The sequence below is a fragment of the Eptesicus fuscus genome, chromosome 2 (assembly GCF_027574615.1).
Source record: "Eptesicus fuscus isolate TK198812 chromosome 2, DD_ASM_mEF_20220401, whole genome shotgun sequence".
In the NCBI taxonomy this organism is placed as follows: Eukaryota; Metazoa; Chordata; class Mammalia; order Chiroptera; family Vespertilionidae; genus Eptesicus; species Eptesicus fuscus.
In genome coordinates this window covers 44,528,431-44,556,065 of record NC_072474.1, presented here as the reverse complement: position 1 = coordinate 44,556,065, position 27,635 = coordinate 44,528,431, and the positions used below count along the sequence as shown (strand labels likewise).

Here is a 27,635-nt window from a genome sequence, read left to right as displayed (position 1 = left end):
TTTCATTATGAAATTTTTTATTAAGTTATAGTATAGTACAGTTTATGTTCTAATAAGATTTTAATCTTTAGGGTAATGTGATATTAAAACCTACTTGGCCTCATTACTTCTTGAGTTTCTTTTGGGCAGCTTTCTTCTTGACCATCTGTAATCGCTTCATGGCATTGAGCTGGGATTCTTGTGAAGTTGGACCTTTAAGGGATGCCGAGGAAGAGCTGCTTGATTCTGAAGTGGTTTTGCTGGTGGTACTTCCACTAGGCCCTGATGTCCCACTATTTCCATTTCCACTTAGTTGGCTGCTGCTTCCTGGAACTAAACTACTTGGACTAGGAAGACCTACTTTGCTAACATTGTCACAACTAACTGAGCGACTAAGGCCAGTTTTGCCCAAAGTTAGAGGTGGAGGTGGTTTCAATGGTACAGTGGGTGAAGTGTTGTTACTGGAACCTAATTTGGAACCTATTCCACCTTTGGATGATGTTGCCAGACCAGTCAAACCCACAGGCTTCTGGTTAGCTGCTGAGGTAGCAGGTTTCCCACTATTGTTTTGCGTTGTTGAACTCAATTTTGCTGTTGATGGACCAGCAGAAGTAGTTTTGGCTGCAAACGCTGCCCATCCAGTTAGGCCACTTGTTACAGAAGAGGAAACACTGGTGCTAGAAGAATTTCCTGAAATAACCCCGGATGTCTGAAAAAATAAAAGTAAATAAAAGATAAATATTACTTAAAGCCAAGTATATTTAACACCTAATATAATATTCTGAATATATAACAAGTTTAATTGTTGGACTTCTTTACAAAAATAATGATTTGGGAAATTTAAATCACACTACCAAAATTAAGTTCTTTTTTTGTTTTGTTAATCCTTACCCAAGGATATTTTTCCATTGATTTTTAGAGAGAGTGGAAGGAAGGGGGAGAGACAGAGAGAAAGAAACATTGATGTGAGAGACACACATCAATTGATTGCCTCCAGCATGTGCCCAGACCAGGGCCAGGAATAGAGCCTGCAACTACAGTATGTGCCCTTGATCGCAACCAAACTGGGACCCTTTAGTCTGCAGGCTGACACAATTAAGAATTGAACTTCTCATTGGCACTCTTCCTACCTTTATATTTTGTTATTTTTTCAGTCCTCACTCGAGGCTATTTTAAAAAAACATGAAGATTTTAGAGAGGAAAGGAGAGAGAAACATCAGTGTGAGAGAGAAACATCGATTGGCCCCGACTGGGGATCATGGAACTGGCAACCTAGGTATGTTCCCTGACCAGGAATCGAACCCACAACCTTTTGGTGTACGGATGACACTCCAACCAACTTAGCCACCTGGCCAGGGCTACCTTCAGATTCTTAAGAAGATTCACAAAAGTGTTAAATTCATGCAGAGATAAAAGGTAAAGCATTACAAGTAGTATCTTACTTAAAAATTAGGTAGTTATTATGTCTAAAATACATCTAGTTGTCTTTTAGAACTGAAGTTCAAAAAAGTTGATAAAATGATTTTTATCAAATGATAAAGTAATTTCAGTTCTTACAAAGTAGCCTTCAATACTGTTTGCATGTAAACATTTTTAATCAATGAGAAAAATAGTCAAAATAGAATACTCTGATATCTTTACTTTTTAAGAGGAATCTAGATTTTTGTTCACATATTCTGAAAATGATAGGATTTTTTACAAAATCATACAATAACTATCACATAAGTTTATCCTGAGAAGATAAACTACATAAATTTAAATTCCTAGAGAAATGAAGATAGGTAATGAGAAAAAGTTACTCAAGGAAGCTAAAAGACACAGGTGCAGTAAACTTTTAATTTTCAGTTCTGAAAGATCTATTTTTTTTCCTTTTTCTTTCTGTTAAACATAAAACTGTCTGCCATATGGCTAAATGATCTTTCAACAGACTTCACAAAAGAAAACCCATCTGAAGTAATTAAAAAGACCAATACTTATGAAGTACAAACAAGAAAGTAAATTCTGTATGCATGGCATTTTATTTTAATGGCTTGCTGTTACTGGTATTGCTTTTCAATGACAGATGGCTTACAACACTTGAGAACACTCAAATGTAAAGAACACAATAATGGATATCAAGAAATTCCTTACTACTTTAGTGTATAAATTTCTCAACTGTTTTTAACTATAAATATTTTCTTGCCCATTATCCTAGTTAGAAAGCCATTTATTCTTTATATAAGAATGAGAACAATTTTTCTCACAGTAAAAATTTACCCACTTTTATCATAAATACAACAAAATCCCTTAAGCAGAGCAAATATGATAGTCAAGGCCTTAACTGATTTACCATAAAATGATTTCATGTTGGACTGACTAAAAATAAACTTTAGTATTAACAGGTTAGTATAAATATCCACCTAAAAGTGTCTTAAATATAGAATACAGCAACTCTAATAACTTTCAATAAATTATTCCTACCTCTATTCCAACTCACCAAGTTTCAATGTAACAAATCATTAATAGATATCCCTTGGATATCAACTCTTACCTAGTAAATTAAAAAATGATCTACAAATAAAATTATTAGTATCTTTCTCAGATTACTTTATATTTACATTCTTTATCATCATCCCAAGGTTCTGGATCTTTGTTACTTATATAGCAGTCACTTGGAATAATATAGTCAACTTTAGAACTTTCTGGGGTTAGCTAATATTTTTCCCCCCATCATTAGTACACTGCTTAAAATTGGGTGAAACTCAGTAAAGGCAGTAATTATGTTATAAAATTAGATTAGAAAAGCATTTTATTCCATGAAATCAAAATGCCAGGATATTAATAATAATGTAGTGTGAATTAAAGGATGCAAACCTAGGAATGAGAAAGGTGATACTCTCACTAAATAACCTGGTCCCTTAGTATAGAGGTAGGTACCATGAAAGTTTGTAATAAAAAATAAAAAAAGACAAAGCAAAAAAATTTATTCAATAGCTAATAGGTAGGGAGAAAAAAGCTATGAGGTCAATCAGCTCAAGTAATATGCGGAGCAAAACTGTTGCTACTGAGGGCAGAGGTATTTAGAATTTAAAGCCAATTCCTGATGGCGATTAAGTGTCTGACTACATAGAATGTCAATTTGGAATAAAAAATCTGCCGAAACCGGTTTGGCTCAGTGGATAGAGCGTCGGTCTGCGGACTGAAGGGTCCCAGGTTCGATTCCGGTTAAGGGCATGTACATTGGTTGCGGGCACATCCCCGGTGGGGGGTGTGCAGGAGGCAGCTGGTCGATGTTTCTCTCTCATCGATGTTTCTGGCTCTCTATCTCTCTCCCTTCCTCTCTGTGGAAAATCAATAAAATATATTTTAAAAAAAATCTATCACAGTACTATTAAGTTGAAATATAGTTGAACATTTAAAACTGTGATCATACTGAAAGTATAGACTCAAATTATTTTTAACATATTAATGATTTTAAACATTTCATTAGTTTCTAAACAGTAAAGATAATAAAAACTTTAAGATTATTTATATAATTAGAGATTAAATAATTATATTAAAAATTTAAATAATTTTTACCTAATGTTAATAGTAATGCAACCGTAGTTTCCAACCTATGGTCATTTAGTATATAAAAATTCCTCAATATTTTTTCAAGTAACTATTGTTTCATCAACTAAATTACAATAAAAATGAAATATTAGATAATCTATCTCTCTCTCTCCATATATATATATATATATGTGTGTATATATATATATATATATATATATATACATATATATACATATATATATATATATACACACACACACACACATATATATACATATATATAGAGATAATATGCAAATTAGCCAGGACACCATAACAGTCACGACCAGCTCCTGAGCAGGCCCAGAGAGGAGACCAGGGGACGTGCCCAAGCTACCGCTGCAGCCCGAGCAGGCCCAGAGCGGAGACCGGGGGCGTGCCAGCCGCAGTGCGCCAGCAGTCCTGCCTCTGCACATGAGCTGCAGAGGAAATACCTTTTCTGACCGCTCATTGGCTAAGCTCCCGGTACGCCACTCGCAGTGTTCTTGGTAACTTGGATAATAAGAATCCAAGAAGGTGACCTAGGATTTTTCCACCTCATTTCTGGAGGAAAAAACAAAAATCCGCTGCTGAAGGAGCTAAGAAATGTCATATCCTGCCCTAGCCGGTTTGGCTCAGTGGATAGAGCCTCGGCCTGTGGACCGCAGGGTCTGGGTTCGATTCTGATCAAGGGCATGTACCTAGGTTGCAGGCGCCTCCCTGGCCGGGGCCCACGTCAGGGCTCATGCAGGAGGCAACCAATCGAAGTGTCCCTCTCACATCGATGTTTCTCTCTGTCTTTCCCTGTCTCTTCCACGCTCTCTAAAAATCAATGGAAAAATATCCTCAGGTGAGGATAAAAAGAAAAGAAAGAAAGCAATGTCATATCTTATGAAAGAGACATCTTGAAAATGCTTAAAGAAAGTTGTCATTTTTTTCGTGGTGAAGGGACTGGAGTCCATGTTGATGAAAACACCTTGGTGGCTGCGGTGGCCGGCAGTGGCAGCAGCAGCGGGGTGATAGGGGTAGCGCCTTCCCCTGATCAACCTGGTCACCTCCCGCAGAGGGAGGCCAGACTTCAGCTTAGGCCTGCTCCCGTAAGCTGTCAGTAGGACATCCCCTGAGAGCTCCAGACTGTGAGAGGGGGCAGGCTGGGCTGAGGGACCATCCCCCAGTGCACGAATTTCATGCACCGGGCCTCTAGTCCTATATAATAAAAGCCTAATATGCTAAGTGTCAGCTATTCAACCAATCAAAGCCTAACATGCTAATGATATGCTAAGGCTGCTCAATTGCTCGCTATGACGTGCACTGACTACCAGGGGGCAGACAGTCAACCAGTTGACCAGTTGCTATGACGTGCACTGACCACCAGGGGGCAGACGCTCCGACCAGTAGGTTAGCTTGCTGCTGGGGTCCGGTTATTCGAGACTGAGTGAAACGGGCCAGACACGCCCTGGAGCCCTCCTGCGGTCCCTCCCCAGCTGGCCAACCTCCCATGTTCCTCCCCAGATCCAATCCTGCATCAGTGGGGTCCCTTGGCCTAGCCTGTGCCCTCTCACAATCCGGGACCCCTTGGGGGATGTCTGAGAGCCGGTTTCAGCCAGATCCTGCAGGCCAGGCCGAGGGACTCCACTGGTGCATGAATTCGTGAGCTGGGCCTCTAGTCTTAGATATAAATGAAATGTACTATACCTTGACTTCTGTTCTCTTAAATGCTAGAAAAGTTGTCTCTTGTTTGAGTTTAGTTTCTGGTTTTTTAACCAATGGATCTTTGACAGCGGGAGCTACAGAAACAACTGTGGGAGCTGGTTTCTGTGGTGGCTTTTGAGTTTTTTGAGCCTGTAGAAATTAGTGTTAAAATTAAATTAGCTATAAAATCTTAGTTGAATGCACAGAAAAGACAATAAAAAAAAATCTATCACAGTACTCATTAAGTTGAAATATAGTTGAACATTAAAAAATGTTGTGATCACACTAAAAGTATAGACTCAGACAAATTATTTTTATCATATTAATGCATTTATACATTTTATTAATTTCTAAACAATAAAGATAATAAAAGCTTTAAAAACCATGCAGATTAAGGTTAGCTAAATACCATTTTAATAAGACAAATCAAATTGTTTTTTAAGAAAAGGAAAATCACAAACTATTTGTAACCATAATACAGTATATTTATTTCTTATTATGGCTGGGTAAAGACTTAGGAGTTTCATTCTTGGGGTTCAGGCATAAGTCTCTGGGTAACTGAGAATAAGTTAAAAGTAATTCAGATCAATTATATGGTTTCAAATACAGACTGGGAAGAAAAATTATTAATGATAAGTGAGGAAGCTTTTTGAGGTTTCTCCACACTATAGAAGCAAGCACACTGAATTCTTAGAGAAAGCTCATAAATACAAATTTCTATGTTATTAAAGACAAATTTGCATCCATTGTTCCTCTATAAGCATATTCAGTTTTATTTTGACCAATAAATATTTTTTTCTTATTTTATATAACTAGGTTTTTGTTTTTTTTACCATTTGATCTGTTTCAAATGTGGGTTATGGGGATCAATTATGATCATGTAAGTGTTTAGCACATTGTATGAAATATGTTGAATGCTGACAATTTTAGTTGCTGACAATATTAGTTACTATTTATTCATTATAATTATTTACAAAGGATAAGGAATTTGGAAGAACCCATACACAGTGAATGGAGAAAAATGCTCCCAGCCATTCAATTGTCTCTGACAAACCTAATAAGGTCATATAGGACTATACCAGGAAATTTATTAATAATTTGTTCCCACTTCTGGAAGTTTGAATACAGACTGTTTTATCCTTGTTTGGAGCTTTTTGTGGAAACTTTTTGTGCTGTGGTTGATGTATTATATTTAATTTTGGTCCTTAAGTCTCCATTCATCCCATTTTTTATATCACATACTTTCCACTGAAAGTGCACCTACTTTCAAACATCATTTATAAAGTAACATTCAGGTCAAGAATATCGTTAAGAAGCTAAAAGATTATCTGTGGTAAAACATCTCCTAGCTGCAGGAAAGGAGGGCCCATCTCACTCGACTGCAAAACCATGTTCTGAGAATGCCACTCTCAGAGTAAATCAGAAATACATGGTTCTGTAACCACAGCTTTCCATCTTACACATCCATCCACCCACATCTACTGTTGCAGCGGTTAGGCTCTGAAGACTGACCTAACGTGTGTGCTTTAGCAGATGAAGATTCATTACAATGAAGCCCAGACAGGGCCTCTGCCTAGAAGCCATGTTTAGTTCTTCTGCTTCCTCTATTTCACCTAGCTGTCTTAGAAGTGTAATAAGAAATGTCCAGAAGCTTTTGTCCTTTGTTAGTAATACTAGTTTAGGGAACTAGGATATTATCACTGACTCAGTGCTGCTCAACAAAGGCACTACAATTTTCATTGTGTGACTACCTCAGACACTGCAGAAAGTATGTAATTCTCCACTCAGGGCAATAATTGCCAGTAAAGCAGCAATCACAAATACCACATATTTCTAAATGCTGCTAAGTAGGTGTGTGTTATTATTGAGACTGAGAACCACTGCAATAAATCATATGAGTCTCTTAGCTAGTGTTGAGGCAAAACTCATTTCCTGGTAGAGAGAAAATTTTAGACGAGAAGAAGGACCCTTGACTCTGCCAGATACTATCATAACATTCTTAATCTAGGTCTTCCTATAATAATGTGTACTGCAAAACCTGTCCTAGTTGGAGAAGTTAGTGCAAGGAGGAAGGAGATATAAGATATTATTTATCGTATCTTTGTGATATTTTGGAGAAATAACCAATGCACATACAAGGATCTCACTGAAAGCAATTATACTTAGATTGACCGGATTTAGCATCCCCAATGTTTCCAGATTTCTTCCTCTTATAAACCTTGTGTTTACTGGATCCAGATATTCAAGCTAACTTCAGATCATGCCTTTTGGTTTTCCCCAGGTCCATCCTTGGTGTATTCTAATAATGTTCTAACATTAGTCATGGCTCCCCATTGAGTACTTTGACTATTGGACACACAGACTAAACTTATTGATTTCTGGAACTAATCCACATTTTCACCATTATACATATCTTAAAATGAGAACAACAGAATGTAAGACATGTCCAGTCCTGAATTCTGCTCTGGCACTATGCCAATGAATAAGACATGGTCTTACTGATAAATAAATTGGGGGTTTTATTTACAAAGATGATAAAGAATAAAGGGTGTCCCAGATGAAGAGAATCTGAGAAGTAAAACATATGGGGACATGAAAGTTCACCACATACTCAGGGAATGATACACTTAGTCTGCCATGGCCAGAATGTATGAGATATGGTGAGGTGGTAGGAGAGAGGATACAAAACTAGACTTGTGTCAAAGAGAGAAGGCCCATATATCTACTCTAATGAGTATAATCTCATTCTATCAATAATCAAAAGCCCCTGGGTATACTTAAACAAATAGAATTAGATAAATATTGCAGTGAGTGAAGTAGATTGAAGGGAGGCAAGAAGACCTCCTAAGAGGCTAAAGCAACAGACAAGAAATGAGAGATTTGTGGAGTAGGGTAATAAGAGCAAAATGAACAGATATGAGAAATATATAAGAAGCAGAATTAAACAACAGGATATGGAATTAAAGGAGGTATACAGGATAATGTTTTCTAATTGAAGCAATTGGGGGGGAAATTGAGTGGAAAAGAGAACAATTTTAATTTAAAAACATTAAACTTAAAGTAACTGAAAGCTATCCTATCAGTTGCCAAAATTCGCTCCGGGAAGAGGGTTAGAATTATAAACATAGATTTGGTGTAAAATAAGTCATAAAAAATGGGGAGCAAAAAACTTAGAGAACAGTGATTATTAAGATACAGTGAAATAAAAATAATTTAAAAAACTCTGAAGATATACTAAAGACAGACACATTACTATCATAAATCAGTTATTTTGTCTATTACCAATTCTTAGTAACTACATCTGTCAATGCACATACAAACACATTTTTTGTACACAACTACAAGTGTAGTGGTCCAAGCTTACTCAGGAACACATTTTCAGTATTTCCCTACCAGATCACCAAAGACAGGCTTTCTATCTCACCATTTCCCACAATGCATTATAGTATTTTTAAATGTTTAGAAGTACACTGAAATACTAATAAGAAATATTCATATGTTATGGATCTCCAATCCTGTTTATTTGTTGTTATACTAGAATAAGTAAAAGCAGAAAGAGAAAAGTGCATATTACCTGGTCCGGTCTTTAAGCTAGTCACATAAATAAAACATATACATTTTATAAACAAACATTTAAATAATCAGCTTTATGATTTATTTTTTTTTCAATATAATAATCAAATTTTTATTTTGAAAAGCCATAGCAACAAAAATACTGACAGAGACTGTTTAAAATAGAAAAAAATTATTCCTACCATTCTTTTCATTTGTCTGGTACATCGGGCACAATACCACACAAGGCGAGGATCGTTCACTTCCTTGTCTGTCACTTGGGGCTTATGGCAGTCTTGGTGGTAGAGGTTATGGCACTCTTGACATTCTACTAATTGATTACCAGATACCACTGTCATTTGCCTAAGGAAATATAACATTAAACATTGCACTTATTTGAGTGTATGCAATAATTTAAAGTCATTTTAAGGTGGTTTTGGGAAAGTTTGATATATAAAAGATGATTAAAAACACCAGAAAACAAAAAAGCAAAATGACAAACCCCAACATGTAGCCTATACAAACACTTCCTTTCTTTTAAAGCTATGCTCAACCATTAACAAATATATAAGGTGCCTTAGCAACTACATTTGGGTATATTCTCCTTGCCTTTCTCTTATAATATTTTTATTTCTCCTAGAAGTAGTAGACTTTGGCTAGTCCTCCAACAATCTCATAACATTTTCTTTGTACCTCTGTTAAATTCCTTTGTATTTGTTACTTACAGGTTGTTGTATCATCTTCATTAATATATGAGTTGCCTAAAAGTGGGAACTGGACCTAACATACAGTGCCTAGCATATTACTGTGCAAACAAAGGTGTTCAATAAATAAATGTCTTATCAACTGAACAGAATGTAGCAATATGTATATCAAAAAAGTATAAATTCCAATAGCACAAAAAGCAATCATCACATAATAGGTCTCCTGAAGGAAGGTTACTAATTCTCTCCCTGTTATTACTTTACAATTTATTTCTTTATTTAAAAATAATAACATTCAGAAACAAATGTATGCAAAAACAATGAAGCCCTAACAAATGATCCCATTCAAAAGTACATATAACAAGATCGGGTCTAAAGTTTACAAAAATTTATTTACTTAGTCCCAGTACACCAGAATTTAACGTTTTCATGAATAAAAGTACAAAATATATAGCAATCTTTTCTGCTGTGATAGGCAGTGAAAGCCATTAGCAATTAAAAATATAGCTGTGGCATCAAAGAATTTAAAATCTAAGTTGTTCTGGTTTTTTAATTAAATTTATTGGGGTAGCATTGGTTAATAATATCATATACATTTCAGTTGTACAACTCAGAAATCTTTCTTCTGAATATCAACCCGAAAAATCTGAAAACACTTATCCGTAAAGATATATGTACTGCTATAGACAAACATAATTATCTGTGTTTTTATACCTATGTATCCATGTTTTAAAACAACACTCAGAATAACCTTTGTGACCCACTGATTTCTTCCATTCCATTATCCTTTGGAAAAGATTTAAAGGTGTTTTAAGAAGATATATATATATATATCAGTTTACTTTATAAGTACTATCAACCATTCAGGGAAAAGAAAAAGCAACACCGACTTCTTAAAAAGAATGATGGAAATAATTGAGTCTGCTGAACAGACTCTTCCTCACTAAAGAATACAGCAATAATTGCTTTCTCTCTAGAACCCAAAAATGCAGAAAATATTACTATAACATAAGAGATTAAATATGCCACAGTCAGGAAAATAAAATATTAGACAATTTTCAAGATGTTAAATTGCTATATTGGCAGTTCATAGGGAATAATCTACTTACCTCTTACCCACATACAAATAATAAAAACAAAATAAACACTCAATAATTGGTCTGACATTTTATTGTTTAGTTGTTTGCTCTTTAGAAAGAAACAAAAGAATCTGTGGCAAGGCACAACTTACCTACAAACAACACAAGCCAATCCCATCTCCATGGCAAAATCATCCGCACTGGTCTCCTCAAAACTGGAAAGGTCAGCCATGGCTAAATCCTTGCTGGTTTGCACGGTAATGGGAGAGGACCGTGTCTCTGGTTTCTCCAATCTAGGTTTCTTTGGAATGTCAACTCCTTCAGTGGTGTCTGATTTCATCTATAAAAAGCACCCAATCAGAAAGTAACATGTTATAACAAACTTTAAATCACTGAGAGACAGATAGGCAGCATGCAATGACCAAGTCCACTTGACAGATATTTTTACATAGTTAGGGACAAACATACACACTAAAGATCTGTAGAAGATTTATAACAAACTCATAATCAGTATGTTAAAAGAAACCAGCAAGGTAGAAATAAATAAATCAGAACAGCTTAGTATGTACCTGTATTTTTCTTTGTCCCCTCGACATGGAGTTCGACCAGGAGTTTGACCAGGGGGCAGGGCCGTCCGGCCAACTGCAGGAAGGGAAGCCCTGGCCAGCAGCAGGCAGCCGGGGGGAAGGGAGGCCCCGGCCGGCAGCTGGCAGCCACTAGGGACCCTGCCCATGCACGAATTTCATGCACTGGGCCTCTAGTTTATAATAAAAACTCTCAGCAAAGTGGAAATTGAGGGAACATATCTCAACATAATAAAGGGTATATATGACAAATCTACAGCTAACATCATACTCAATGGGGAAAACTTAAAGCATTTTCCTTAAGATCAGAAACAAGACAGGAATGTCCACTTTCAGCACTTTTATTCAACATAGTACTGAAGTCCTATACATAGAAAACAGACAAGAAAAAGAAATAAAGGACATCCAAATTGGAAAGAAAAAAGTAAAACTGTCATTATTTGCAGATGACATGATACTGTATATAGAGAACCCTAAAGGTTCCACCAAAAAGCTACTAAAACTGATAAATTCAGTGAAGTAGCAGGACACAAAATAAATATCCAGAAACTAGTTGCATTTTCATACATCAACAATTAACTATCAGAAAGGGAAACGAAGAAAACAATCCCATTTACAATTGCACAAAAAAATAATAAAATACCTAGGAATAAATCTAACCAAGGATGTAAAAGACCTGTACTCAGAAAACTATAAGACACTGAAGAAAGAAACTGAAGAAGATACAAATAAATGGAAGCATATACCATGCCCATGGATAAGAAGAATTAACATTGTTAAAATGCCCATATTATCCAAAGCCATCTATAGATTATGTATTTCCTATCAAAATATCAATGGAGTATTTCACAGAACTAGAACCACAAAAGACCTCAATTAGCCCTGCAATTTTGAGAAAGAAGAACAAAGTTGGAGGTATCATGCTATCTGGTATCAAACTATACTACAAGGCCATAGTAATCAAAACAGCATGGTACTGGCATAAAAACAGACAAATAGATAAAGGAACAGAACAGAGAGCCCAGCAATAAACCCATACACAGAATGGTCAATTAATATTTGACAAAGAAGGTAAATCAGACAGTCTATTTAATAAATGGAAAACTGGACATATACATGCAAAAAATGAAACAAGACCACCTTCTTATACCATACACAAGAATAAACTTGAAATAGATTAGAGACTTAAATGTAAGACTCAAAACCATAAAATCCTAGAAGAAAACATAGACAATAAAATCTCATACATTTTTATTCATAATATTTTTTTGTAATAGATCTCCATGGTTAAGGGAAACAAAAGAAAAAATAAACAAATGGGATTACATCAAACTAAGAGGTTTTTGCATAGCAAAGGAAACCATCCACAAAATGAGAAGACATCCACCTAAATGGGAGAACATATTTACCAATGATGCATCTGGTAAGGGATGAAATGGGCAAAGGACCTGAATGGACACTTCTCCAAAGAGGACACAGATGGCCAACAGACATATGAAAAGATGTTCAACATTACTAATTATCATAATAAGGCAAATTAAAACCACAAGGAGATATCACCTCACACCTGTCAGAATGGCTATCATCAATGAATCAACAAACAAGTGTTGGCAAGAATGTAGAGAAAAGGGAACCCTTGTGCACTGTTGGTGGGAGTGCAGAATGGTGCAGGCACTATGGAAAACAGTATGGAAATTCTTTAAAAAATTAAAAATGGAACTGCTATATGACCCAGTGATTCCACTCTGGGTGTATATCCAAAGAAACTTAAAACACTAATTCAAAAGAATATATTCACCTTGTGTTCACTGCAGCGTTATTTACAATAGCCAAGCTATGGAGGAATCACAAGTGCTCATCAATATACAAAATGGTAAAATAGCTGTGGTACAAAAGCCATAAAACACACAGCATGAAATCTTACCATTTGCAACAACATGGATGGACCTAGAGGGTATTATGCTAAATGAGATAAGTCAGTTAGAGAAAGACAAATACCATATGATTTCACTTATATGTGGAATCTAAGGAACAATATAAATGAACAATCAAAACAGATACAGACTCATAGACCCAGAGAACAGACTCATGGTTGCCAAAGGGGAGGGGTGTTGGGCGCTGGGTGAAAACAGTGAAGGGACTGAGAAGCACAGATTGGTAGTAACAAAATAGTCACAGGGATATAAAGTACAGCATAGGAAATATAGTCAATAATATTGTAATAACTATGGTGCCAGGTGGGTAATGGAAATATCGGGGAAACACTTTGTAAAGTATGATTGTCTAAGCACTGTGCTGTACACCTGAAAGTAATACAAATAATATTGAATGTAAACTGTAATTGAAAAAAAGATAGTAAAATAAAATATATTGAAAATAAATAATAATAAATCAGTGGTTCTCAACCTTTTTAATGCCACGACCCTTTAATACAGTTCCTCATGCTGTGGTGATCCCCAACCATAAAATTATTTTCATTGCTACTACATAACTGTAATTTTGCTACTGTTATGAATCGTAATGTAAATATCTGTGTTTTCCGATGGTCTTAGGCGACCCTGCTAGCAGTTCTCAACCTGTGGGTCGCGATCCACAGGTTGAGAACCGCTGCTGTAGAGCCAAAGACCATCGGAAAACACAGATATTTACATTACGATTCATAACAGTAGCAAAATTACAGTTATGAAGTAGCAACGAAAATAATTTTATGGTTGGGGGTCACCACAACATGAGGAACTGCATTAGAGGGTCATGGCATTAAAAAGGTTGAGAACCACTGTAATAAATAATGAACTATCTACCAGTCATGGAGACTTAACACTGCTCTATTTGCTTCAAAGTAAATTCTGTCTCCTGGCTTTAAGATATAAGTGTTGTAGATATACTTGTCAGATTGGCAAAAATTAAATAATGTGGCAAGACATGGAGAATTTGCATTCTTATACTTTATTGGTGAGAGTATATGTGTAATATACTTTGGATAGAAATCAGCCTAGTAATGTTGAAGATGTACCTGTCCTATTACATCCTTTGATACAGATATACATCCTATTGAAGCTATCATCATGTGTGCAGAAATAAGTATAGAACAGCTTATGGAAGCTCCACTATAACAGAGAAAAAGGAGAAATAGCTAATTACTCATTTGTTAGAGAATGGATAAGCTGGTTTATTCATGAAATGAATATTAGTAGCATATGGTAACTGAAATGTTCAGATCTACATGTATCAACATAGGTAAATTTCAAAAGCACATTGTTGAGTGGAGGAAAATTTAAGTTAACCAAGAATGGAGATACACACACATACACACATATACATACAGTATAGCATTTATATAAATTTAAAAGCACAGCAAACAATATAGTTTATGAATAGGCAAAATACTGTATGAAAACATATGGGACTAATATACCCCCCTTGAGGTCACGGGTTATTAAATTTTAATGTAGTTACTACTAAGTGCTAAAATATTAAAAATTAATTATATGCATGAATCATTCAAAATAGATTAATCCAAGAATTATTTGTAGGCTTGTTAAGGTACATGCCATTTTGTAACAAATTTCAGTTTAGTCATTTATATCTTTACTTTTTAATTTTTATTTATTCCTTTACTCTTTATTCTTTCCTCTCTATCTCTTCTTGTCAAGTGTTTCATTCAGAATATTTGAGTTGTGGATTAAAGTTTATACTTTAAATTAGTACATTCCCTGGCTCAAATATTTGTTGGCAATGACTTCAGTAAATAGTTCAAAATATTTCCAAATGTTACCCATTTAAAAAAAAAATCAATATCTATAATTATCAAAATATACTTACTGAAAGGTTATTAAGTACTTTTTGGGCACTATTATTAAAAGAAGTAAGCACAAACTATTGTTTCTGCCTATAAAGGACTGATTACACAGTTTGATTGTTTTTACTAGATTAAAATAAAATCTTACTTTATCAGCAGGTCTCTTCTCAGCTTCCTTCTTTACCTTTTCAGTTGTGAGAACCTTGCCATTATTATTGCCAGAAGGAAGACTGGATGATGTTTTGGGCTCTTGCTTAATGGAAATAGTCTTCGTGCTTGAAATTTTGGGTGGCTCCACATCCTAAAAGGTGAAATAAAAGGATACCCATAATTAAATATTTAGATTTAACATATCATAAAGAAGATCATAGATCTAAATAATCTTCAGTTAAAAATTAAGACATCATGTTGTGACCAATGTAACGTCCTTTTCTTTAAATAGCTTTTTTGAGAAATAATTGATATATAAACTGCACCTATTTAAAGTGTAAAATTTGATAAGTCACATCTACAAAACCATCACTACAAGCAATACTTTCACCCTCCAAAGTTTCCTTGTGGCCCTTAGAGGTATCAACTCGTAGAGGTAGAGGTATCAACCTAGAGAAACTATTCCCTCTCATTCTCAGACAACCGCTGATCTACTTTCTGTAACAATGAATCAGTTTGTATTTCCTAGAAATTATATGCTGAATGGCAGTCCATTTAGTGGATATACCACAATTTGTTTATCCATTTACCTACTGATGGACACTTAGGATGTATAACATTTGGGGCTATTATACATAAGTTGTGAATATTCATATACAAGTCTTTTGTTGGCATATACTTTCATTTCCCTAGAATAAATGTCTTGGACTGAAATGGCTGAATCATTTGGTAAGTATATGTTTTTAACTTTTTAAGAAACTATCAGACCATGTTCCCTAGAATAAATGTCTTGGACTGAAATGGCTGAATCATGTGGTAAGTATATGTTTTTAACTTTTTAAGAAACTGCCAAACCATGTTCCATAATGGTATACCACTTTACATTTCCACCAGGGTTAAACAACAGTCCCAGTTCCTTCACATCCTCACAAATACTTGGTATAGCTAATCTTTTTAATTTTAGACTTTCTGATAGGTATATACTAGGATATTATTATGAATTTATCTACATTTCCCTAATGACTAATAATATTGAACATTTCAAGTGCTTATTTGCCATACATGAATCTTCTTTGGTAAAGTGTTAAAAATTTTGGTCCATTTTTTAAAGATGGGGTTGTTTGTTTTATTATTGAGTCTAAAGAGTTCTTCATAGATTCGGGATACTAGTCCTTTATCAGTTATATGATATGCAAATATTTTCTCCAAGTCTGTGGCTTGTCTTTTCATTTTGTTTTAAGCTTCTAAGCCTTGTTCTTACACTAAAGCTTTGCTAATATATATGCACCTCACCCCTTCCCACCAAAGGAGTGCATTTCCCTATTCTAAGTAAAACATCTGAATGTGGTCTATTTTTCTATGATAATACATAAAAGTATAAAAATATAAATGGGAATGCTACTTATCATCTTCAGAATAGTGGTGCCTCTGCAGAGGAAGCAATGAGAAATGGGCTCTAGACTCACTGGTAGCAGGGCTTGGTTTACTCTTGAGCTGATTGTCTAGACTGGGGTTGGAAAACTAAAGCCTGTAGGATAAATCTGGCCTACTGCCTGTTTTTATAAATAAAATTAGATTAGAGCACAGCTATAGCCACTCATTTATGTGGATATCTATGGCTGCCTTCATGTTATCAGGAGGAATAAGATAGCTGTGACAAAGACCACCTGGCCCACAAAACCTAAAATATTTACTATTTGACTCTTTTTAGAAAGTTTGGTGACCACTCCTATAGACTTAAGAGTGACGGAGAAAATGTCAATAATGTAGATTAAATATGAAAGTGTGTTGTGTGGCCCTGGCAAGCATTGCTCAGTGATTAGAGCGTCAGCCTGCGCACCTGCGGGTTGCAGGTTTGATTCCCAGTCAAGGGCACATACCTGGGTTGCAAGTCTGATCCTTGTCCCAGGTAAGGGCACATATGGGAAGCACCCAATCGATATGTCTCTGTCTCTCTCTTTCTTCCCCCCCCCCCCCCCCTCTAAAAAATCAATGAGAAAAACATCCTCACTCTTCAGGTGAGGATTTTTTTTAAAGTGTATTGCATCTGCAACATAAAAAACTGAGAACACAGTCTTGCAGTATTTGAAAACTATCATCTAATTCAGCAAAGAAGTTGCTCAGGTCATCAATAGATGACTTAAGTTCCAATTTCATTATTTACGATTTGACTTACTGATGTAAATGAAAATATCAACCAATTTTTACATTGAACTACACTCGAAGAGCCAGCTGTTAGTGTTTATAAGCACACCACTGTCTCCAGGTGACTCTTATGCATGCTAAAGTTTGAAAAACTCTGGTACAGATCATTCTCACACAATTCTAGAGATGGAAATGTTCAGCTGAAGGCTAAAATTAAATGAACCTGTGCTTTTTAAATACCCCTCCTCCCAGGGTATTTTCTGTAAATGACCAAGAGAAGTAACTTCTAGCTAGAAACTTAAGGACAGCAGACTTTTTAATCACAAATTTTTCCTGTACTTTAATAAACTTTCTTTTGTTTGAGAACAGTGGTCGGCAAACCGCGGCTTGCGAGCCACATGCAGTTCACGAGCCACGGTTTGCTGCTCTGTTGACTAATGAGTTTGCCGACCAATGTTTTAGAATATCAAAATACTGCTTCTTTAGTAATAATAGGTTTTTCTTACTTGGAAAATACCAATACTTAGAGCGGAATAATCTTGGTAGTGTTTTGTAGAGTTGTATTAACTTGGCTGGTTTGCACTCATTGAACCTACCAGAATGAGAATGATAGAAAAATGAGGTCACAATAACAAGTCCTGAGAATTGTAGAGCTAATGTAAAAAGAAGGCTGGGGGCAAAATGCCACTATTTACTTGGGTCCTGAGCCTGACATTTGGCCCTGTCTTGAGTTTGAGAAGCTGAATTAGACTGAGCTAGTCATTTAGTTCTGTCCCCACCTTTTCAGTTTGGTATCTAGTTTCACAGACCTGGATGACTTGGAGTTCCAGGCTAGAGATTTAGAAGGGTATGAAAGAATGCTTTAGGAGGTATTAGAGAATATAATAGCTATCATTCACTAAATGCCTACTGTGTACCTCATAAATACTACACTAGGTGACTTACACACTATATATCTCTTTTATTTTCACAATTTTGCAAGACAGTTCTTATTATCCCCATTTTACTAATAAAGAAACAGTCTAATGAAATAAAGCTACTATCTACCTCAGTTTCCTTATTGTAAAATGAGGGAAATATATAATACCTATCTGAAAGGACAGTTATCACAATTAAAAATAATTATACACATACACCACTCAGAAAAGTACCTGGGACGAGGTAAATGTTCAGGATATGTTTTCTATTACCGCACAACTAGTAAGAGGCAAGCTGGGATTTAAAACAGGTGTGTGTGGTTCCAAACTGTCTATTCTTTACACATAAAGCTGCTTGGTCATTTTGTTATGATCAGGATTGGAGCTATGCAGTTCTCATAGTTCATCCATACCTCCTTTCCCCTTTAAATTTTCCTACACAAATATTCAATTCACCTCAATGCAAAACCCTTGTCCTTCTACTTCATTTTTTTTGCCCCTAAAATATTAAAAGATAATTACAAGCAAGGTACAGTTTTATTATAAACCCCTCTGATCATAAAGAATTTGAAATTAAAATGTATCATAAATAAGTTGGTTTCTATACACATAAAGTAAAACAGACTATCCCTACACCCAACTAATTTTTCTATGTAGTGTACTAGTAACAGTTCTCTAAAAGCTTGAAGGAAGAAAACAAAATTAAAGACTATAATTCCTCAGCTACAGGGAAGATCATTTGGCAGAGAGAATATTTTAAGATAGTCTAAATGTTAAAACTGTACTACCACAGGCCTTAAAACTCCCTCTAAGCTTTTTATTCATGTAGGTACCTTTTGAGATGGACGGTAACTTGAATCAATGCCCCGAGCCAAAGATTCATCAAGTAAGGCTTTTAGCTTTTCAGCAGAATCCTTACTCTTTGAATGTAAGAAGCCTAGTGCTTTCAAAAAAATGGGATCAAGTTCCAAGTTCACAGTGGCAGCCATTGCAAACACCTGAAAGAAAAAAAGAGGGAGGTAATTTAGAGACAATGAGTAAAGTTTATCTACAATTTATTTTGTTTATAACAAGTAATGCTGTGCATATAATACAAAACTAAAAATATCCAAAAGGTTATTAGAGAGAGAAGTAAATATCCTTCTGAATGGTATATCTAGTTCTTTTTTCCTGAAGCAAGAGTTATCAGTTTTCTGTGTATCCATATCCAAGTTTTAAATCCAGATGAGCTCCTCCATGCTACAAAGACCCCTCCTAACTTCATTTTAAAATATATACTTACAGATATGCAAATGTATTTTTTCTGAGGAGAAAGAACATATCTTTCATTTTTCATTGACCACCCCCCCTCAACCCAAATTAAGAACCAGTGAAGAAAAGGGTTACCTAAATTTGTGAAAATAGATACTAAGAAAAATGTTAAGGTATGATTTTCATTCATTTTTATGACCTACTTAGCCATAAGAGCTATTTTATTAAAACACAGTGATTAGCTTTCCAAAAAAGTTAAACCACTATTCTTTAAATCCTTTTCTGGTGTTATTATCTTACTAGAGGCCCAGTGCATGAAACTGTGTGTGAGTAGCTCACTTCAGCTTGTCTCAGCTGGCTGCCCCGCCCATCACAGCTTGTAGCTCGCTGCCCCGCCCTCCGCCGCTCATAGCTCGCTGCCCCGCCATCCGCTGCTCATAGCCCTGCCCTCCGCCACTCATAGCTCTCCACTGCTATTAGCTCGTGCCCTGCCCCGCCCTTCGCGAGAGCCGCTGCTCATTTGTTGTGACGGCGTTATGGCGTGACGGCCACGGGCCTTTTATATAAGAGACTAGAGGCCCAGCACATGATTAAATTGTACGTGTGTAGGGTCCACTAGGCCTAGGCTGCCATCAGGGCCATGTCCGCTGCCCTGCGACGCTGCGGATGCTGCTGCCACCCCGCCCCGCGATGCCTCGCACGCTCCGCAGACATTGCCGGTGCCCCACGACGCTCCAGGGATGCTGCCGGTGCCCGGGGTAAGGGGGGGAGGAGGGCCCGAGAGGTGCTCCAGCACCTCCTGGTGACCGGTAGTTTGGTCGTTGCACGTTACAGCGTCACGACCACAGGCCTTTTATGATATAGATTGGGACGGAGTAACTAGCCTTCCTTTAGCATAAAAATGTCACCTTTCTGAAAACCCAGGAACATTTTCCTGACTTGCGCTTGCCATTTTCAAGTTAATTTCATAAATTAGAGATGACTTTTTTCTATTATTTGGTATTGTTAGTTAATAAGACACACACATTTTTTGAGATTCTAGATACTAATAAAACATTGGATATATACATATATATGTATATATATGTAAAATAAAACAAATATACACTTACAGTTCTGTATACATGAACTTGATGTATTAGATAAAGTTTATTTTACATAAAAATGTCTTCTCAACCCTTATTTATATGACAGGGACAAAAAGACTTAGGGTGGTAGCAGGGTAATGGTTAAAGGATGCATTGCTGCAGCTTTCACCTCAGCTATCTCTCTGTCTCCTTAGTTCTCATCTCCAATTTTGAATGCCTCAAAAAAATATACTAATGATAATCTCATTGGATCACATTTAGATTGTGGTATCACATGCCTTAACCTACTTTTAAAAAGCAAGGTCTCTGAGGGATGGTGCCATATCTACCTATAGTGCCTATGATAATGCTCTGTGTCTAAGGAGCTTAAAAATAGTAAAGATGTATATCAAAGGCGTATGAAGTTCTGAAACATTAAAAAGTTTTCGTTTTCCATTATAATACCAATGCTATCACGTGCTTGCTTCTACTTCTGGTTGTCACTTTTTCAAATATTTCTCCAGGCAAGGAATTGTTAAAATAAAAACATATACTATGAGTTCAATCCTTTGATCAATATTCTAGGGCTTGAAATCCTCGAGGTTACTATTAAAATAATGCAACACACTTGCACTGCTAGTGTTAAGAATCTGTCAGCAATTCCACAGTAATCTCTCATTTTCAGGAATTTATAAAGCCATTAAAACTTGCTGTAGGTTGAATCTCGGCATATGAAAGCTCAGCCTGAAAATGGATTTTATTTGTTCCTTCCCCATCCACTTCCCCCCTAAGCCCTCTCCAACTTTGACAGGACACACACACACACACACACACACACACACACACACCCCAAGTTTTTTTTTAAAGTTTTCTAGAAGGTATTAGATACCAATTTAATAGCCTCAAAATTATTGTCAAATTCTGTGCTCTACTAAAAATCTGAATCACCCATGAGAAGAAATCCAAAGGTAAATACCAAAAGGACTATAACCTACAATAACCTACCTCAGCCATATTAATAAGAATTTAACAAAAATTGAGAAGCAACCTCTGTCATTTTTTAAACTGTATTAATCATACATCACCAATATATAATAATAAGTACAGAAAGGTTATTTTAAAATTTGCTCATGGAGCTGGTCATCATATATATTGAGGAGAAAACAGCTCCTCATTAAAATATCCATGATGAAAAGGGTAAAATTGCCACTCTTCCTGAGTACACAGCCTAGTCTTTATATTGACCTAACTTTTCATACCTAAAGAGCATAGTAGTTTACTTATCCAGAAACTATATATATATATACATATATATATATATATATATATATATATATATAAAAGCCTAAGTGACCGTTGCAACTGAAACAACTGAATGGATGACCGAACGGGCTGCATGGGGCGACCAGGCTGGAAGGGTGGTTAGTGAGGGCCGACCAAATGACTGAACAGCAGGCTGCGTGGGGCAACCAGGCCGGCAAGAGGGGCAGTTAGGGGTGACCAGGCCAGCAGGGAGTGGAGGAGTTAGGGGCAACCAGGCCAGTGGGGGGGGGGAAGTTGGGGTGACCAGGCCGGCAGGGGGGGGGGAGTTAGGGGGTGACCAGGCCATCAGGGGGCACAGTTAGGGGTGATAAGGCAGGCAGGTAGGTGAGCAGTTAGGAGCCAGTGGTCCCAGATTGTGAGAGGGATGCCCGACTGTCCTATCGGGCCTAAAACCGCAGTCGGACATCCCCGGAGGGGTCCCGGGTTGGAGAGGGTTAAGACTGGGCTGAGTGGACCCCCCCCCCCGTGCACAAATTTTATGCACCGGGCCTCTAGTATTTTATAAGATACTGACCAAAGGATTGATACTTAAAAGAATGCTTATAACAAATTAGAGAAACCATTACTTAAAATTCTATGCTGAAAAACAGAAGCAAAGTATTTACTGTTATGCATTTCCATAATCAGAGATTAAATGTTTACATTACAGACTAGTGGCAAGAGTCAGCAACTACATTATAAGACTAAAAGCTTTGTATCCGTGCCCTAAATTACTAACATGTCCCTCTAGCCCAGTGATCTCTACAGTGGAATACAAGAAGAAAAATATTAGAATTTCCTTTTCTTTTTAAATTTTTATTAAAATAAACTATTAATATACAGTTATAGTAGTACTAGAGGCCTGGTGCACGAAATTCGTGCAGGGGTGTGTGTGTGTCCCTCAGCCCAGCCTGCACCCTCTCCAATCTGAGACCCCTTGAGGGATGTCCGACTGCCCGTTTAGGCCCGATCCAAGTAGGGTCGGGCCTAAACGGGCAGTCGGACATCCCTCTCACAATTCAGGACTGCTGGCTCCCAACTGCTCGCCTGCCTGCCTTCCGGATTGCCCCTAACCGCTTCTGCCTGCCAGCCTGATAACCCCCTAACCACTCCCCTGCCAGCCTGATTGATGCCTAACTGCTCCCCTGCCAGCCTGGTCACCCCTAACTGCCCTCCCCTGCAGGCCTGGTCACCCCTAATTGCCCTCCCCTGCAGGCCTGGTACCCCCCAACTGCTCTCCCCTGCAGGCCTGGGTCCCCCCCAACTGCCCTTCCCTGCAGGCCCGGTCACCCCCAACTTCCCTCCTCTGCCGGCCTGGTCACCCCTAACTGCCCTCCGCTGCAGGCTTGATTGCCAACTGCCCTCCCTTGCAGGCCTGGTCCCTCCCAACTGCCCTTCCCTGCTGGCCATCTTGTAGCAGCCATCTTGTGTCCACATGAGGGCAGACATCTTTGACCACATGGGGGCAGCCATCTTGTGTGTTGGAGTGGCGGTCAATTTGCATATTATTCTTTTATTAGATAGGATTAGATGGATAGAGGCCTGGTGCACGGGTGGGGGGTGGTTGGTTTGCCCTGAAGGGTGTCCCAGATCAGGGTGGGGGTTCCCTTGGGGCATGGGGCAGCCTGGGTGAGGGGCCTGTGGTGGTTTGCAGGCTGGCCACGCCCTCTGGCAACCCAAGTGGAGGCTTTGGTATCTGGGATTTATTTATTTTCTATAATTGAAACTTTGTAACCTTCAGCGGAGCCAAGCCTCTTGCTCGCTCCATGGCCGCAGCCATTTTTGTTGGGATTTATTTATCTTGTATAATTGAAACTTTGTAGCCTTGAGTGGAGTTCAGGGCCAGCCAGGGCAGGCAGAAAGCTTGGCTTCCTCCATTGCCGGGGAAACCCAAGCCTCCTGCTCTCTCTGTGGCCGCAGCCATCTTGGTTGGGTTAATTTGCATACTCGCTCCTGATTGGCTGGTGGGAGTAGCTTGTGGGTGTAGCAGAGGTATGGTCAATTTGCATATTACTCTTTTATTAGTTAGGATATGCATATATTGATAACTAAATACACATATATGGAAGTGTGCTCAAAATTTTTTTGGTTTTTTTACTCAATGATGAGAAAAGTTTGGAGGCAAGTGCTTTAGCCTACCTAGCAGATTCTGCTTTCCCTCAAACCCCCCATCCCCATTTAACCACCAAACCTTAAGTACATCTGAAATTCATCAACACTTATTACCACCACACTAGACCAAGCTACCATCTCCATCTACTATCAGGGTCACAGCAATAGCTTAATCACTCTCCCCACAACCACTCTTGTCCCCTCCAAATCATTTCATATCACTCACTTGCTTAAAATGCTCCTTAAACTTCACACTGTCCAAAGGTTAAAGAACAAGATTCTTAACAAGGTCTCCAATGTGCTATATGATCTGATAGCACATGTAAAGCAGTTATGACAGTACCTGGCACAGAGCACATGCTCATTAAATGTTACCTAGTACCTCAAGCTATTCCCACTCTGTTGTATCCACATGACTGACTGATATTTCAAATCTTTCAACATATCTTTTTTACCTCAGCACTTTAGTAGTGTCCCATCCCCCATCTTATTCATTCTTCAAGTCTCATTTTCTGCCCATATTCTTACTGGTCCCAAAACATCCTGTATTTATTTATAATAGTTACTACACTGTTAATCATGTAAACAGTGTTTGTCACCCTCACTAGAATGTCAATTCCATGAGGTCAGCACTAGATTGGTCTTACCTGCTGCTGTAAAGGTATATCTAGCATTGTGCCTGACAGATAGCAGGTACTCAGTAAATGCTGACCAAGTGAATATGTTATCTACTTCCTCTTTCAAAAAACTTTCTCCTCCTTGAGTTCTATTATATTCCGCTTTTTCTGATTTTCCTCTTCTATCTCTGACAACTCGTTCTCTGGCTTATCTTCTCATCCTTGTTTTTCTTGGTGTTGCCCAAGTATCTGTCCTTGTCCATCTTCATTAGTTCTGGAACCAATTTCTTCCTTGGCAATTGTATGTACAGGGGTGGACAAAAGTAGGCTTACAGTTGTTCATATGGAAAAAGACAGGTAGGTGATGATTATTGCACTAGCTTTATTAACGCTCATGTACTCACAACTATAATCCTACTTTTGCCCACCCCTGAATATCATGTTTCCAATTATCATATCTAGGCAGATGGTTTCGTGTTTTTCCCCTCTTCAATCTTTCTTAAACTCAATTTTCACATTTCCAATTGCTTTATCGAAATGTCTGCCTGCTTATCCTAATAGTATCTCAAATTCAGTTATGACTAAAATTCAGATTATGAATATCTTCCCCAAAAGTTTATCGTTCTGCAATTTCTTTCCATGTATGACACAACTCTCCATTACTCAGGTCTGAGGCCTAAATCTCTATCCTGAGTCCTCCCCCTGCTCCTTATATACAAACAATCAGCAGGCCTTTCCTGTGGATTCGGACTCTGTAACATTTCTCATATTTTCTCTGTTTTTCACTTCTGCTACTACTCAAATTCAGGTCTTTGTGAGCTTTTTTTGTATTACAAAAGTAGTATTCTCCTTGACTTCAATACTGTCGCCATATTAATGTTCCAAAACATTTTTTATTAACATTTTTTTCTTCCTCAAAAATTAAGGCTTCCCACTGCCTTCAACATAAAGCCCAATTTCTTGGCCTAGCATTTAAGAAGATTCTTGATAGCGAAAAAACTTTAGTTCTTCATCTTGATCTTCCTTACAAGAGTCAATACCTGGCCTTGCTACTTCCCATTTTTCTCTGCCCAGAAAGCTTTTTAACCATTTTTAGATTTCCAAATCCTATCAAAACCCAGTTCAAACACAACTTCTCATGAGGACTATACTCACAGCTGGTGCGTCCTTCTCTGCCCCAAATACAACCAATAATTTCTCCCTCCTGGTATGTCTTTTAGTGCTTTCTCATGGTACTGGGACTTTCTAACTTGAACTATACCCACCCCCCAAAACACACACACACACACACACACACACACACACACACACACAACTGTTATACTCTATACAACTCTGAGTACTTTAAGGGGAGTGTTTATATTTATTTTGCTACTTTGCAAAGTGCCACAAAATAATGGCTATAGAATTAGTAAGTGATCAAAGTAGAGTGTAATGGCCTTTTCTCTCCTACTCAATTCTAATCATTTCCAAAGTCCCTTCACAAAAACAACAACAAAAACTCAAACCTATCACTACTCCCCTCCCCCTGGGGAAAAAACCCTAAGTATCAATAAAGTAAAAGTGAAACAAAAACACCTTCATCATGACTGGGGACTTGTACAATGTTACTATCTGCAATACTCTCTTCCCAATCCTTCATCTGGCCTCAATTCATTAATCCCACTGGACTGTAAACTCCATGAGATCAGGGACCCTTTTATTCCCCCCCTCCCTTTTTTTTTGAATTCACAGTTATATACCTAGTGCTTGGTACCTAACAGGTACTCAAATATATTTATCGCATGAACTACCAATTTTTGTTGAATTAACACCTTCTAGGGCTTCTGTGATCTCTCCAACCTAAATTGGATCTGCATATATAAGTATACTAGAGGCCCGATGCATGAAATTTGTGCATCATAGGGTCCCATGGACTGGTTGGCGATCAGGGCCAATCTGTGGGGTGATCAACGGGGTGATTGGGGGGGGGTGGTCCTGCTGGCACCCACCTTGGCCGGCCTGGCACCGCCTACTCACCGGACACCCCCCCCCCCCATCAGCAGTCACCTCCCTCTGCAGGTCAACCGGGGTGATCAGGGGACCCCCACTGGTACCTGCCCTGGCCGGGCTAGGGCCTACGGGCTGGGGGCAGCTCCTTCGTTGAGCGTCTGCCCCCTGGTAGTCAGTGCATCATAGCAGCTGGTTGTTCTGCCCCGTGGGTCGATTTGCATATTAGGCTTTTATTACATAGGATCTCCTTTCCCACCCTACATGGCACTCTTAAAAGAAGTCCAAAGTTGATCATCTGCAGTGCATGACTTCACTCAAACCTACTCAGGAAGAGTGCAACATTGGGACTGCCATCTCATAATGGCTCTACAAAGCTTTGCCCTTTGTGCCTTTGCAAGGTGCACCCCTTTCTAATTAACAAGTATCCTTGTTAAAGATGCTGCCCTTTTTACCCCTCCACTGAGTTCTTGGCCCTGGGCTAGATGGATGCCTTAGGGACACATCTGGGAAGGCAGGAGGACATAAATCCCCAAACAGCCAAGGGACGGAGAACCTGAAGAGCGACAGCGGGCACTCAGTAGGAATGCCAATCCTTGGCTCGAAGCCAGGCACACCCAAGGCCTAGCACGCGGTAAGGTTCTTGAGAGGGGAGCCCCAGAGAAGACGAGAGCCACGGACAGAGGGAGCGGTCAAGTCACCAAAACCCTCGGAGGAAGATTCTAGACGGGTTCCCAGGGCTTAAACTTGGGGCGGTGCCCCCCGCCCGCGCGCACATCCACCAACACCGCTGACAGGGGACAGCGGCAGCCGGGGGCACGCGACCACCCGCAAATTAGGTTTCCCCTTAAGAAGCGAGGAGACTCAGACCCCCAGGGAACTACACCTCTTCCCTCGCGGAGGTCTCGAGCCTCCCAGAGGCGGCTGGGAGGGGTCGCTCGTCACAACTCACCGCTCCGCCCCGCTCCTCCGTCCTTTCCCCGCGTAGAGCCTTCCGAACCGGTCCCGGCACCGGAGTCTCCGAGGGCGGAAACAAAGGTTCCCGAAGCACCATCGAGGGGGGAGCGTTTTTTGCGGTGCCACGGCAGGAAGTGACGTCACTCCCTTTCCGGTCCGCCGGATTATGAATGACGGCTAGGGTACT

The 27,635-nt window shown here is 38.4% G+C and overlaps 1 protein-coding gene across 2 annotated transcripts; it reads right to left on the bottom strand.

Annotated features, from left to right (window-relative positions):
* On the bottom strand, positions 1-27,635 carry INTS12 (integrator complex subunit 12). Of its 2 annotated transcripts, XM_028158605.2 has the most exons (7): positions 27,444-27,634; positions 18,987-19,151; positions 15,090-15,242; positions 10,711-10,898; positions 8,979-9,138; positions 5,227-5,373; positions 1-688 (listed from the first exon to the last, which is right to left on the bottom strand). In XM_028158605.2, exons 1-7 carry the CDS (start codon positions 27,543-27,545, stop codon positions 104-106), a joined length of 1,500 nt encoding a protein of 499 aa, XP_028014406.2. In that variant the 5' UTR covers positions 27,546-27,634; the 3' UTR covers positions 1-103. The 2 variants fall into 2 exon arrangements, with proteins under 2 accessions (XP_028014406.2, XP_054582818.1); XM_054726843.1 differs by lacking the exon at positions 5,227-5,373 and having other exon boundaries at positions 27,444-27,635.

Coding starts and splice junctions, on each gene's coding strand:
- INTS12 (XM_028158605.2), bottom strand. CDS start 27,545: ATGGTGCTTCGGGAACCTTTGTTTCCGCCCTCGGAGACTCCGGTGCCG. Junction 15,243..18,986: donor GTTACCGTCCATCTCAAAAG/GTACCTACATGA, acceptor TTCACCTTTTAG/GATGTGGAGCCACCCAAAAT. Junction 10,899..15,089: donor AGAAGAGACCTGCTGATAAA/GTAAGATTTTAT, acceptor TGCTTTTTATAG/ATGAAATCAGACACCACTGA.